Source organism: Bombus affinis, chromosome 9 (genome assembly GCF_024516045.1).
Source record: "Bombus affinis isolate iyBomAffi1 chromosome 9, iyBomAffi1.2, whole genome shotgun sequence".
In the NCBI taxonomy this organism is placed as follows: domain Eukaryota; kingdom Metazoa; phylum Arthropoda; class Insecta; order Hymenoptera; family Apidae; genus Bombus; species Bombus affinis.
This window is the reverse complement of record NC_066352.1, coordinates 8,145,395-8,161,322: the sequence shown is the minus strand read 5'-3', so window position 1 is coordinate 8,161,322 and position 15,928 is coordinate 8,145,395. Positions and strand designations below refer to the sequence as shown.

The 15,928-nt window shown below is 37.0% G+C and overlaps 2 protein-coding genes across 6 annotated transcripts in view; one reads left to right on the top strand and one right to left on the bottom strand.

Moving 5' to 3' along the window:
• The window catches only part of LOC126919997 (tudor domain-containing protein 1), a 311,431-nt gene that overhangs the window by 235,290 nt on the left and 60,213 nt on the right, over positions 1-15,928 (bottom strand). The gene's annotated exons all lie outside the window — the stretch shown is intronic.
• LOC126920006 (uncharacterized) overlaps positions 5,136-15,928 on the top strand; it is a 68,510-nt gene continuing 57,717 nt past the window's right edge. The window contains exon 1 of the mRNA XM_050729816.1: positions 5,136-5,321. Within this exon, the coding sequence (XP_050585773.1) occupies positions 5,267-5,321 (55 nt within the window). The 5' untranslated portion in view covers positions 5,136-5,266. The remainder of the gene's footprint in view (positions 5,322-15,928) is intronic.

The window sequence follows — 15,928 nt, the reverse complement described above, 5'->3', positions numbered from 1 at the left end:
ATTGCGAACATGTATAATGTTCACTTCGTAATTCCCATCAGCTGCATTACGAATTTCCTGATTGAACATTGTGAAAATATTTATCAGAAATTATTTTCTATAAGAAAATATTGATCGCAAGTGTAACAATGATTAATATTTTACATTGGTTTGAATCTTCGTGCACCCAGATTCATCGATATCAGGCATTTCGAAATTATTTATAGAAATGTATAAAACTCATTAATACTAGAAATGTTTCATTAGACTTTATTAAGTATAGACTCGTTGTACCTAGCAAACAGTCACCAAGCAATTTTTTACATAGAGAATAGTTTGCTATTATTTCAAGTACAAAGAGACACTTGTATCCCACTGAAGCAAAAGGCTGCAAATCATTGCATTATATTCATCGAAAGAGTTAACAATTGCCATAACAGAGTATTTTGTGCTGATTAGCCCCGTAGTGTTGGAACAACAATGTGACAATTAAACCGCGTAAGTATTAAAGTTTTTAGAAACAAATTTCCATAAAAATGCATAGAAAGTATGTATGTAACGTTTTACGAAGTGAGCTCTACATGAAAATTATTATAGCGCTGTACGTACACCTGATATTATTCTGAATAAAACGAATGATAGAATAAAAGTGCACATCATTTTGAAGAAAATAAACCAGGTCCTAATGGCTAAGTAAAAAAGCAACAAAAGGAGAAAAAAAAAGAAAAAAGAACTTAATTAAAAAAGATACAAAACAATAATCCCGTCGCCGCGTCGAATTATACGAATAATATTTTCTTCCGCGGTTGGATTCGTTAATTTAACACGTAATATGATATTGAGGTAACGCACGATGTTAACAAACGAACGGGCCACTCGAGTGTTTTGCACGCTCTTTTTCCATTTCGCCATCTTTATTTCTCGTCGGCGTTGATTCGCTCGCCTTTTGAACTGCGTTTCGCTAGAAACGTCGCGCTTTTCGAAAGCAGAACTACTAGCATAATTACGACTAATTACACCCTTTTAATTAGACCGGTTATACCCTTTTCTTTGCCGTGTCTTCTTTCTTTATTCTTAGGCACCCGCTTCTGCTTCCTCGCTTATTTATTTATATGTACACTAACCCGGTTCAAAGAGCAACGAAACTTCCCTAAAAGTCTATGGCTTAATATTTTATTTTTTCATACTACTTTTACCTTTTATTTTTTCCCGGGTATCTTTTTTTTCTTTTCTTTTTGTCGGTAACTTCGTTTAATTTTTTGACAAGAGACTGAATTCCAGTGATTCGGTAGTTGGTTATTTTTACTTTGTGCCAGAGTTCAAGTTATGTTGCAAATTCTGTAAATGGTTTATAGACTCATCTTTCTAAATTTTCGCTGCCTTTTTGGTGATTTTTCAATGTATTTTATCGTCAGATTATTGTTCGTTCTGACACTAAATTTAATTAGATCGTTGATCGATGAATTTCGTTCTGATGGAAAAAAGGCTTAAAGATTCTGAATATGTAGCTTTCCTCTTCTTTTCTAAAATGTATTTCTTTCAATTATTTTCCAGTTTTTCTTACAATTAGTTTTATCACCCTTGCATATCACTTCAAGATTTCATTTTTTCCAAGAAAATCAATGTATTTGTATAATGAACATTTCGAAATTGTAAGAAGAATATTTGCATTAGAGATTATTAAAAATGTGGCTGTTGTTGTTTTAATATCTACTTTTAATATCTCTATCGTATCATAGTATTTTAGTAATATCATATTTCAATATATGACATACAGTTATTTTTATACGTTTGGTATGAAATTCAGCTACATATATAGATACGAAAATTTATTAACTCTCGGCCTGGGAATTTGTATTTTTCGTATACTATCTTTCAAATACACGTTCGATAAATTAACCGTGAATTTTTCTTGTAGATAACATTAATAACCATTGCGCTAGATAAATTTAAAATATTCGTTTCCGCTAATTTGGAAAAAGCAAATAAATCTTCCTCGTCCAAAAGGTGGACGATTAAATTTCTCTGAAAAAAAAAACATCGCGTATCCCATGTGAAGATTGAAATGCCATAACGCATCGATTATGCGATGTAACGTTAGAAAGCTAATCAGACATTATATTTTTCTTTTTTCTGATAACGTTATCACGTTCCAATGCGATTTCCATTGTCCAAATTGTACAATTTTGTAATTTAAACGATAAAGCAAACCAATTGACTATCTAATTTTTCACCAGAATCTAGTTTTCTGCCTTCTCTAGTCGAACCGATGATTATGAAAGTGGCTTGAGTCATGTGTTTTTCGTTTCACTATATTTAATGTTCTGCGTTTAACGCGTGAACTGAATTCTATTTAACGACGCAACGATCAACTCGATCGAAACGATTCAATTTCTACTGCTTTGCATAGACGGTTTCACATTATTATAAAGTAAATAGATATCACGGAAAGCAAAATAAGTGATGAGTATGAAAATAAATACGATACGTATAAGATAGGTATGAGAATAAGTTATTCTCTTATAGATTCTTGACTTTGATAATCATCGGCGCAACTGCGAACATTTGAGTCCAACTCCTATGCAATTCTTTATACGCATTTATTTTCTCGAATTAAGTTTAACGGGAAAACACAGAAAAAGATGCACGATTCTACGCAATATAATTCTACGCGGCACCAGGATAGTTGCTATGTCAATCTCTTTACCTAATTTTGTCACCTTCTGATTATTTCTTTTTTTTTTTTTTTGCTTTGCTGTTTTCCTTTAGGGCGGAATATCACGGATTAGTTTTGACGCGAAAAACTTTGCCCGAACGATGGAAAGTGGTCGAGTCACTTTCGAATCGAGTAGGTACCGAAAAAAAAGAAAAAGCAGAACGCGTAAATCGCGGCTCGCTTTTAATCGTTTACCGGTCGCTCTTATGGGAAGTTGATGTTGTTTAAGCAAAAGATAATGTGGGAATAGGTAATTGATATTCCGGGGAATTTTACGTAAAATGCGTGTGACGTAAAGTATCTACGATGCAGTTTGTAATTATTGGAAAGTTACTATTACTAATGAATGGTAATATGATTTTAAATTACTCACAATTGATGATTACACTCTGATATTTCGTACATACCTGAAACATAAATATGCAGACCGTGAATATACATATTAATATTCATATCGATAATTTATTAATACTGTGTTTATATATTGTTTGAAAATATGCGTTTTCGATAAAAGATCGAAAGTACCGAGATACAAGAAAATTCCAGTCTTTAAAAGTAACGAGAATAGACATTAGACTAAAAGAGACTAGAAGAAACAGTTATAGCGAGAAACATGATTTTTGAAGTGCGATGGAGTATTAAATGATTATGATTAAAATCACAGAAGGATGAGAGCTTTACACGGTGAACTTTAAAAAGTGTAGAAACAACGTGAAAATGTGAGATGGTAAAATCAACTGCACGATGTGGAATTTGGAACAATTATAACGAAATTGAGCTTGAATAATAAGAGAAAGTCATATACAGCGATCAATCATATACACGCGTTACATTACATTCAGCGCAATTCGAATGAATGTTTTTAATATTCGATCGGACAGAATTTTTCTACTTGTTTGGTACGTGAATGGAAATTCGAACCACCTATACTTATGCAACGTTCGAAAGTTATTACTGGCAGAAAAATTACGTCACGAAAAAGAAGCAACAAAGGAACTGCATCGGCGGGGTTTCAACGAAGGAACGCTATGCCAACACCAGTATGAATATACAATTTTCACACTTGTAAGATATCCTGCGAATTCTCCCGGTGAGTTGTAGACATCTTACGATATCCCAGTGCTTCAACAAGTTTTAACGAACTTTTCGTCATTGCCACTTTCAATGAGTAAAGCGTTAGGTTAAGAAAATTGGAAACTTTCAAGTTTACCATAGAGAACGTTTGCACAATGTTTAAAATTTTTCTATAAAAATCAAACTGCTTCCTATTTAAAACTTAGAATTTATTCGATTCTTTCAGTAACTGTTTCATCAGGTTTGCATACCCTTTATGATAAAGAATTCAACGATGAAGTAAATATTTTGTACTATTTTTAAAGTAAAATTAATTTATCAGATTTGCATGGTATTTAAATTTCAAATGACGTTTAAGAGACTCTAAACTGTCTCACGGTAATTAGCAACGATAAATTAATGGCAAAAACTGCAACAAAAATTTCTATCTGAATATCCAATATCTTATCCTGTCAGCAACTTTCATACTTTCTTATCTGCTATTAAGATAACATCCTTTTACTATTACTTTATACATGTATTTTGTATACATTCTAATCGTACCATTATTAAAACACAAAGAAAGAACAATGTTTCTTTCGTTTTTTAATCATATCCTTGAATTCGCCAAGAGGACTGAGATTTTTTCCAGGAATAGAACTTTGTTTCTAAACATGTTCATTAAACTTTAGTAATTATGCTCTCTGCCAAATACTATAAATATACTAAATAAGGACTAAAAATATAATGTTAATAAACACAGCGTTGTTTACTATATTTCTCCGTTCTATACAAAGAAGGGCTTGAAAGGACAACGCTTAAAATTAATATTACTAATTAAGCGATTACGTTTATTACAGCAAGAAAACAACGAAAGGCAACTTTATTATACGTTCGAAATATTTTCTTCCAAATGATTCTCTGGAACCGAGAATCTTAAAAAGTACCCCATTTTCAGATACCCCGTCAAACATGAACAAACCGTCTTCCATAGTATTCGACGGATAGCAATCCACGAAATCTCACAATTTTCAAACAGGTGCAACAAGAACAAAATCTGACAATCCCATCCCATGCATTCCACCCAAACATCTCGATCATCGTCCACACATTCTCCCAATCCACGCAACTTTCGATCCGACCAAGCAGCCAAAAAGACAGCAGAGAATCGACTGTCCCGAAGGCGTTCGCGATTCTGCGAGAGGATGTAAGTGCGCCTCCGCCTGCCGCTTTCTTTCCTTCTTTCCCACCACTGGGTCTGAGATTCTGGGCGGCAGAGAGGCCAGCCTGCACACCGTTGGCAAAGGCAAAAGTCGGCGAACGTTCCGTTCTGGTCGAAGCGAGCCGGCAATACTAGGCGGCCGTGTGTCACCGAGAACCGCCAGTTTCCGCGTGGACTTCGTCGCAACGGGTAGGCCTCGATCCGCGCGCGTCCTCTTTGCACGCGTGGCCTGATACACACACGATCGCGTCGTGTCGCGTCGCCTCGCTTTGTGCACAAGTGCGTCTGGCGGAAAAATGCGGTCACCCAGTGTCCCCGTGTGCTTCGTTCACGTTCTACTGTGCGCCCTGGGTGAGTAAGAATTTTCGTCTTGCGCGCGTGCACCATGGGACACATCGTACGGTTGCGATACGACAGTGTAGATGCAAAGGGTTTACAGTCGACGATAAAAATAAGTGCGAAAAACAGTGCAATGGAAATAGGTATCAATGAAGCTTCGTTAAACGCGGCTGGTTTACACGAAGATGTGAATACCGATTTCGATTATTTACAAGCTTAACTTTGTGCTTCCAGGCTTTATAATAAATAAAACTTGAGGATATAACGCCAATCGTAGAGTTGGATTATGTTTCGTTGATACTTACTTTCGGTACTTGTCTCCTTATTTTTGTCGGCTACTGTATATCTAAAGGAAGTACGAAGCAGCAAAGTTTTCGAGGTAGAAAAGTATCGGTGGATATTGATTGTCTATTAAACGAGGTGTACGTCGTTCAGCGAGTGATGAGGTGGTTCTTGAGATAGTAGTCTCCAAGGAGGAATTATTTGTGGTTTGATAGATGCAAGATTTTGGAGTTAGATAGGACAGGAATGGTACCGATGAAGAAGCTGCAAATGTTTAGGTGTTTATAGGGTACGGAATGCAAAAAGCAGAGTATTTCTCATAATATAAGATTGTAACGCGGATTTGTCCTGTTTTTGTGTTTAGTACATAAATGGATAAAACAGGACTAATTACTATCGTAATTACTTATAGTTAATTTTACTTACTCCGTTAAGATCTACGTTACTTAATCGTATTTTATTTAAATTAATGTAATTTTTCTGCTCTAAGCGGTATACTATTGCAAAATTAGATTTTTCTATTCTGTTTATTTCCATACGAGTGAATACATTTTTTACAAAATTCATCCACAAGATACGCGATCATCGTTACCAAGAAAGCTGTTTTGTTCGTTTGTTAAAGCGAATATCACGGTCAGTAGAAACAGCTAATCTGTCGCTGTTTGTCTCTTGAAATCACAGCATTAACTATGCGTCTTACTTTTTACGTCTAATCCTTTGAATCCTTTGATGAAGCTCGCACTCGTCTTGGATATGAAAATAATTAAAGCAAATGATGGGTAGCGTTAACAAAGAGCTGAACGATCGTTACAGCTTTGAGGATAATCAGTCACCGCCCATCGTCTACAGGGAACAATGTCGGTTACGGAAAGACTCGCAGGGGAACAGACACCAGGTGTTCAACCAGGCTAGCGGGCCTGTTAATTGCTGCGACACATCTTCAGCTTTATGATACGTCAATCGCTATGGGAACCAGCATGTTCCAAGCTCACGTTTTCACTGAATGTTCAGTAATAACGGACTTCCAGTTTAATAACGGAGATTAGGGCTTTCGTGGTATAGCATCGTGCAATTATCAGAATCGTTGCTTTCAGCAGCAACTATATTTTTGAAATAGTATTTATTTCGATAGTAGTTGATTTCGGAACTTTCCCTTTTTGTTTTCCTCTTCCTCAGTTTCATTAAAAGTTTCAATAACAGAAAAATCAACAATAATTTTCTAAGTCGATCGTTCCCAACTTGACTTCATTTTATCGTATTCGTTACATCGTGAAGTGGTTAATGACAATAAAGTATGAAAACAAACTTCGAGAATTTATCCTCGATTGAAAATATCAATTAGAAATGCGTTAATGTAACAGTTAAACTACGAACTTTTATGCAAGTTCACAGCTTTGAGTATATACTTAGCAGAATGAACAAATTCGGTAGAAAATTGTTTGACGTATCAAGTGTTATACGAAGCCACTTTAATATTTCATGTACTTTTTTATGTTGTCTGCATTTCGCGCAGCTATCCATTTTCAAATTTCCTATAAATACGTAAAAATCCGCGGGGAACGCAATAAATATAAAAAACCACTGTAACGAGTGTATCGTTCGGTGTTCCGCAACCTGGTCTAGAAATCCAATTCCTCCTTTACTTTTTTATTAAACGACACGCAAGAATTGACACATATAGCACTGTTCCGCGTAACTCGATGAAAAAAAAAAAAAAAAAAGAGAACGCACCAGCTGTAACGTTCAAGCGGTATCGAACGAAAACAGGAAGTCGAAGGAAAAAGCAAATCGCCGCGCAGGTGTAAACTGATCGAGGCTGTGCGTTTCGAATGCAGAACGCGCGGGTGAAGTCGACGTTAAGCGAGTCCCAGGACGGTGTAAACATGTATTCCGTGACACGTACGCCGCCGCTCCCACGGGAATCGATGCGAGTACCGTTTCCGCGTGAAGAGACCATCACAATGCCACAAGGCGAATCCCCGTAAAAATGTGGGTGTGAAAATAAAGCAGAGATATCGTTCGTGTAAAGTATCGTTTTTAGAGGAGCATTAGTATCTTTGATGTTGAAGATTACATACGATACAACGTATCAATTTTTTATTCAAATATTTGTCCATCGTACGAAAAAATCGAAACTAAATTGTAATTGCAATAAAATTGTACCTTTCTTTAAAAAAAGTCTCGATTTAAAGGATTCCTATATGGTTTTATATAATCGAAGGTTCTAGATTAATTTATATTAAATCTATAAATAACCATATCCGTATAGAATCCATAAAGTACCATAAATCGTTCTGTAAATCACATCTAAACACTTTCCCTCTCGTATTTCGAACTTTGTTTTCCTCTCAACACGCTCAAGCTCCAAAAAAGGAAGAAAAAGAAATATACTCGCTTGATTATCCTGAATGAAACTTCCAAATTTCTGTAATTTCTACTGCTAACTGCGGATAACAAGCGAATCGTCACTCCCTAAATCGCATCAACAAGCACGCACATTTCTATCTAAGCCACCCCTTGTTCTTAAATATTTCCAACGTTACAACAGTTTCAAAGACAAAAAGAAACGCATAATTTCCTGCCAGTGTATCTCTTCATCGAGAACGAATAATTTAAAAAAAAAAAAAAGAGAAAGAAACTTAAAAAAAAGAGAGGTGAGAGCGGGACACGGTTTGTGTTTCCGGTCAGCGTCTGGCACGCTTGAACGACGTCGAGGACGTCGTCGTCGTCGGCGAACACCAAGGGAAATCAAGCGTTCTCCAGTTTTATTTGCATAAAATGATGGGGCTGAGCATGTCACGTTCGAAACGTCGCGTCGGCCTCCCGTTCGTGGCTCGCAGCTCGCGCTGATTTTCCTCTCGAATTTCATTACGCCGCGGCCCCATGGCGCCTACGACTCCGCGGGAACAACTGCGTCTCCGATCATTAAGTCACCAAGTAGATGCAAATTAAAGAACAGGAGAATTTTCCCGCGGAATTTCCCAGCCGCGAGCAGATTTTCGAACCAACGCGGCCTGATCCGATTTTCCGTTCATTTCCAACATCCGTGTGTGACCGACGTTTGTTTTCCGCGTAAGGGTGGCGCACCGTTGTTCTTCTACGTTCGATTCTTCTTGGCCGCACGAGACTGATTTCGAGAGGTTGATTGCACAACTATTTGTTTTCCTGTTTGTTATTCTGATTTTGTATAGAATGTTTGGGATGTGTGTGTAGGTACTGATATGGAAATTTTTAAGGTAATAGGAAATACAATGAAAAGTAAAGTTAATGAAGACCATTAATATATAATCGAGGAGTCGATGTCTCTTATCGAAGTTTCAGAAACGTTTGAGAATTTAAAGTACCTTTTCTATCATCGGCTGTCTTCTGTGGCATCGTACAGCAAAGAGATGAGCTTCCTTCCGTAACATACGTGTGACGAAAAACGGTAGAAAATAGGTTCAAAGTGTCGGAATAATTTTCTTTCGTTTCGAAGATAACGCGAGATAAAATTCTACCAATTAAATTGCAGTCAAAATGGATAAGAGTTTAGTGTAGAAACAAGTAGGTTCGACTAATTCTTTAGAGTGTTTAATATTCGGATTTTGGCTTCGTTTAAAAATATTTGACAATTGACCGGATGTATTTTTGAAACTTTCCTAAATTTCTCAAGTTCTATCCAACGTTCTAATCTAAATGCTAGAAGAAAATCTTACAACTGGCTGTATCTTGTAGGATCTACTTATATCGATAACTCCCTGGACCGAGAACGATTAAGTAGACTCATTAGGAACTTTCTAAAACGATCTTTGGCACTGATAAAGATCGCTTCGCGTTCGCTCGATCTTTACATTACAGTTAAATGATCCATGTGGGTTACACGTACAAATTCTTGGGTCAATGCCCACGAACTTCCAAATGCGGAGGAACGAAAGCATAAACGTGGAAGATAACACCGGTTAAAACGAAAAATTATTATAAATCGACCGCTCTATACGAACGAAAAATTCGATCACGAAAGCTTTTGTATTCGTTCAAAAGATACAAGAATATTGGTAACGAATCAACCTTGATGGTCGATCGATCGAATGGAAAATTTACGAGGGCAAACGTCAAAAGCAGAGAAAAATAGAGCTAGTGGAAGCAGGAACACGTGCACGGCCATTAAACGACACGGTGCATCGCGACGCTACGCTGGCGCGAAATTCTTACGATCGTCCCCGGTACTAAACGCTGACAGAGGTCCTCGAAAAGCTCTATTTGCCTCTTCCACCCCTGTCCATCCTCCCTGTTTCCTGTCCGAACGGTCCCCTCCCACGTTGGCAATCGTGATACGATGTTTCGTCGCGTTACGTGCTGTCTTCTCTCGTTTTTCTCCTTACAACGAATCAGTTTCTGCCGACGAGGCGGCAATAAAACGTAACGACGTTAATTCCGTGTCTCGCCACCGACCCAGCTTCTATGTACGATATTTCGAACTGCAAGAAGATCTCGTGCGAGAGGTTTGCAAAGAAATAGGTAACATTGCTGAGAGAGTACTGGTTTGCAATTTAGAGTCGGTTTGTTTGGTTGTTTCGATAATACGAGACGAGAGATTTGGAAAAATTCACGCCGTACACTTGTTGGCGCTTGGTCAAGATATTCGTCGAAATATTTTTCTTTTTATACGTGCGAAATATCTTTTGTAGAGTTTAGAGAACGTTAGATGTCTCTTAAAATATTTCTTAGTTATCTCGTATGATAAGAAATTCTCGTATAAAAAAACTGCGGAATTTTGTTAGCATCTCTTTGGCAGATAGTTAAGACATTAAATGTATATTTTCAATCTTTTTCATAAACAAGAAAGACGAATATATGGGAGAAAGAATATGTGTAAACGAAATGAGAACGATCGTTGAAAGCAAAGTAATTACAGGTAGAAGATCTTGAACGTTACAGTCGACAAACGAGGGAGCAAAGAAATCCTGTAATAAGTAGAAACTCAATTTCGAATTCTAAGTTAAAGATAGGAAGGATGCTTTGAATTGAACTTATCACACATTTCGCATTATTTGTGTACACTTGAACTTCTTGATTCTATTAAAATTTTACTTTTTGCTCCTTCGACTTGCGACTTGGCCCTTTTCCCCTCTTACTCTGACTTCGCTTTATAATCATTTCTGGTCTCGAACCGTAACAAATTATACAGAATTCTGTATCATCCTGTATACGCCGCTGATCCAACACTTTCAACTTCTATTGTTTCCAGCGTTATTTTATTATTTGTTATCACGAGGTGCTATAGTTCTTACGTATCAGAGTAGTTTCATTTCAAAATTACAAAACAGCAAACTAAACCAGAATTATCTTTAAGATAGAATCGGATATTGAAACATTCATTGATAGAAAATTAATAGAAATTGATAGATTAATAGAAAATTAGAGACGATCCCTTGTAAAACAAATTAAAACTGTATTACATGTATTGTGAATCGTATGCTACATATTATTGTATTACATATAATCGTGAATGATATTGTCAATTACTTAATATAATTAACGCAGTTATAAAATTTTGAACTAGTTCCATCGCAAACGAGACCTAACCGTTCTCGCTATAACAAAATTAAATAGGAAAATAAAAAATAATTACCTCAGTCTATCAAACAAATACCCAAAATTGCGCTAAACTCGATAAGAACCAACACATCGAATGGAAAACTAAAATAATAGATACACCGTTTCCGCGAAAACTCAATTCCCGATGATTAGCGCTACAACTACCGCAGCGTCGGGTAAAATGAATAACCGTTGGAACGAAACGCGGATGCAAGAAAGGATCATGAGACACAATAAATAACCGTGGACCAAACATCGCGAATATCGCGGCCGCATTACTTCAATTTCATTATCATCGACGCGATTATTGTCGGTGCGTGCGGGAAACGTACTGAAAACGAATCATCCTCGTTGTTGTCGCCATTGATGTCGCGTTCTGACAAAACGGAAACTGACGCGTAACAGGAAAGGCACAGAGGATGATGCAAATGATATTGATTCGAGCGAATTATATTTCCACCGATAACAATCGCTCCATTCGATCTTTTATTCGGAAATAAAAGTCTTAGTCTACCGGTGCGCTTTTTGCCGCCGTTTCGCAATTTCCAGGAAGCAGCCTCTTCTCGCTAAAATACGATCTGACTTATATGACGACGTTGGATTACAACTTTGCTTTGACCTTTAACACCAGAACTATTTACACGAAGCTATTTCTACTAAAACCAGCCAAAATGACTGGTATTTAAAAAATACGTAATAATAGAATATTTTTATATTTATTGATTTATTACTTTCTTACAGAAGGAATTCCATGTTATGTAGTAGATTTTTGGTATTGTTAATCCATCTGGGACCATAAACGAGGATTGACACATTTCTAAAATTGTAGAACCAGTCATTTTGACCGGTGTAATATTGCTAGTGTTAGTATCTAGCGATCGATCCGGAATTTTCCTGATAACTGATATCATCATATCGAATGATGCGCAGTAAAAATTTTAAAAACGTGTGGAAAGTTGTAGAAAACAAGAAAACTGGTTAATTGGGGTTCGATAAACAGATTGTAGGACCCTTTTACGCTTTGGCAAGTGCCAGTCATTTTGGCTGGTATTGGTATATGTAGCCTTGATACAAAATTATTTTGAGTGTGAATACGTAAAAAACGAAATAAAGCTCATTATATTATTCTTTCAGTTATCGTTACGAAAGTCATTACATCAATGCGACAAAAAAATATAACACGAAGTAGGAATTTTAAAATAAAATTGTAAAACCAGTCAGTTTGACTGGTGTGGTAGTTCTAATATTAAATACCTTACGGCCGAGTTATTCTACGTGGAACATTTGATCGTGACCCTAATCTTACTTGCAATTATTATGTCAAATTGAAAAACTGTCCATGATTTGGCTATAGTTATAAACAGACCGCGGATGTTCATGCAAGTTCATATCTCTATGAGAGCAGTGAATAAAGTAGAACATAAATAAAGATTCGATTAAGACGAAGTTTACAAATCATTCGAATTTCCAAAAATTAGCAAATCTACAAAATTTCCATGGAAAGTGACGAATCGGTCAGTTTGGCCACTCTGTTGATCTTGATGTTAATTTATGACCTTTCTAGTTTCATCGATCTAGTTTATACAATGCATAGAGTACCGATTGTGTTCTTCTATGCGTGCCACTATAGTTTGTTCCTCGACGTTCTCGTTCGATAACTACGAAAATCTACGGCTGGACGATCAATCGACGGGTATTCCGGTGAAATGCGTTTTCCTCTGGGCGATTTTTACGCTGAAACACGTCTTCCGACACAATTATTCGAACAGTCGACGACCAAAACTGTAACGATTCGAATGAATTCGAGAAATCGATAAATTTTGAACTCGCTCGTCTTTGTTACTTGCTCGATGCTTCGAAACTGAATCGTCTATAGACCCTATACCAGTGCAGATTCGCGTTTCTGTCGATTTAGTCCTGTGGCTTTCAACTTAATCACTTTATTATACGTAGAACTATACCAAAACGTAGCCTTTCATCATTATTATTGAGCAAATTGAAAATAAAAATATTCCAAGTCGTGTATCGAGATATCCAACAGTATTCGCGAACTTATATAATATTTTATACACCCTATACCTATACCAACATCTCTTCGTATTCTTCTAAAAAGAAGAGAAGATAAAATAAAAAGCCAGCCAAGAACCTATAGAAACCCAATCAACCAAAAGACTTTTTCAAACGTCGCTACGACCACGTTCATGCATATTCACATTCATATTCTTGTGAATAAAATTTGCAAGATACAATCCATCAACTATCGTGACAAATACTTTCAATATCATTGATGCACATATTATGTGCATTCTGTACAACATCGTAATACATATTTTTAAGAAACGTAATACATAGACATCTATTGTACAATTTACTCGCATCTTTAACCATTCATCCGCCCTCATCTAAATATCCTCGAACGCAAAATATAAAAAGAACCACGTACGTACAACGACGGTGATAAGGGACAACAACAAGGTTTCCATAAACGCGACAATATACTGTTTGTTCGATTGAAGCGACGTAGAGAAGAGGGTGATCGTTATACAGGTTTGGTTCGGAGCGGGCAGCAGCATACCGCCACCCCCGTAATCGTAGCGCGTACGCAATTCAGCGCGCATACATGCACGTCGGCTATGGGTATATCAACCGGTGTACTACCTGATCACCATGAAAATTTATACGCCATCGTACGCCACCGTAAATTGTATTATCGAATACATACCGTCGGTCTCTTCTCGTTCCTGCGCGTCTCTCCCGTCACCTGCCACCACCCCGTTCTCTTTCCCCTGTTTTAACCACCCTCCCTTCTCTTCTGCATCATCCATACGTTCTTTCCAACGCTACAGACACAGAACGGACGAGCATCGCAGGTCGCGGAGGCTTTTGAATTTTTCGAGTTTATGGGAACCTGCTATTAACACATTGACTGTCGTGGGAATTTTGCATATTTCGTGCCGCCAGCCATACGGTCGTAACATTTAATTTTCCTAAATACACTTTTTCTCTGAGTGTGATATTCTCTGAGTCATTGACAAATTTTTAGTTTATAAAATTTATCTTATTTCTATCGTTCTAAAATGTCAACGTAAAAAGCGCGGGTCGCCGATGACCACTGTGGCAGTGGACGCGTTAAAAGCTGGAAACGAGCAAACGGTGGACTAGGCGTAGGCAAAAAAATGTCAGCGCTAAAGCGTCTTCTTTTAGCGGAATTAGTCGAATTATAGCTCCGTGAACTGGGCTCTATTCCCGTACGAATCTTGGCCGCCTAGTCGCTGCAACGATCTGCGCGATGAACTTTGCTTTATGCGATGGCGATTCTTATTACACTTTTCCGGGTTTTCGAGCATCTCTTAGCTGGTACGTATTATATCGTACGCATAACACGTTGATCGCGGCTATGGGATTCGTTTCGCTGATTGCGGGGAATATTTGGTGAACTAATTTCGGTAAAAGTGCGATGGTTTGGTATTTTTCGGATATAAAGATGATTTTGGTGAATATTTGCAAAGTAGAGTAAACATAGAAATAACGTAAAGTAAAAATAACTGGCAGATAAATTTTTCTAGCCGGAAGGGTTTGGTCATTTTTTCGGAAAAAGGATGATTGCGGAGGAAAAATCATTTGTCATTTCTGTGGGAATAAAAACGATAGCGGCAACTTTTAACAGATAGAAATTGGCCATTTTTTAGACACAAGGATAGTTGGAAGATATAACAAAATATTTTAGAATTGTGTCAGAGAAATATGAAGACTGAACGAGCAACTATTCAAATGGAACGTGGAAAATAAAATATTGTTAGTTTTCTTTTTAAATGAAGACTCATTGAGAATTGCAGCGGTTCGTGTTTTACAGAGATTCCAAGCGAAGAAGATAAATTTAATTGAACGTGCGTGCACATAATCTTTTGGCCAAACGCAGTTTCAAGTATTTCACGCGCCTCTGACACGTACTACGTCAAGCTTTGCGTGCACACACGTAACTTGCAGAAACTGCGAAATATAAGTTTGGTGATAGATGATGATGCTCGATTTACATTCACAACTAGACATTTTGTTTCACAGAGATTTTCATTTTAAGCAATCGAAGCTTCAATTTTATCTTAAAATTCGTTATTTCCATTGGACACAATTAGAAGAACGAAAGCTAACCGGAGATTTATCTCACCCAATATCGTAACAAGTATTACACTTTGGATATTTTATATATTTGCTTATTTTACAGTAGCTACAAAAGATATTAGACACGTCAGTGTATTTGTTGTGCCATTTACATATTGATTAACTGGATTCAAGTTTCTTCACTTTCACACTGTGCTTTCACGTGACCATAAAAATTTGATATGAAGAAAATGAAATGTAAAAGCTGATAAAAAAAAAACTTTTTAATTAGAAAGCGAAAGAATGTACAATTTGTTTATCATGTCCAAGCCACTATACATGTTCTGTCTATTTTTGCGTTTCTAATATTTCCCCTAAATGCATAATACACGATTGCATGCATTAATTTACCACAAGTATGTACATTCACGGTCTAAATATCGGCGATCTCCAACGACCAGTAAAACTCTAAATGCAACGTGTTCAAAGGCCTATCGTTTAACAACGATAAAACAACATGCATATACACTTTCGCTTTTTTCCCACACGCATTGTACGTAGCGAAGTCTCAGGCACAAATACGTACAAGTCCAATGCAAATTAATACGCCTCTCATTCACCGCTCTTTAGCTTTCACTTAACGACACTGCGGTCCGTCTGCT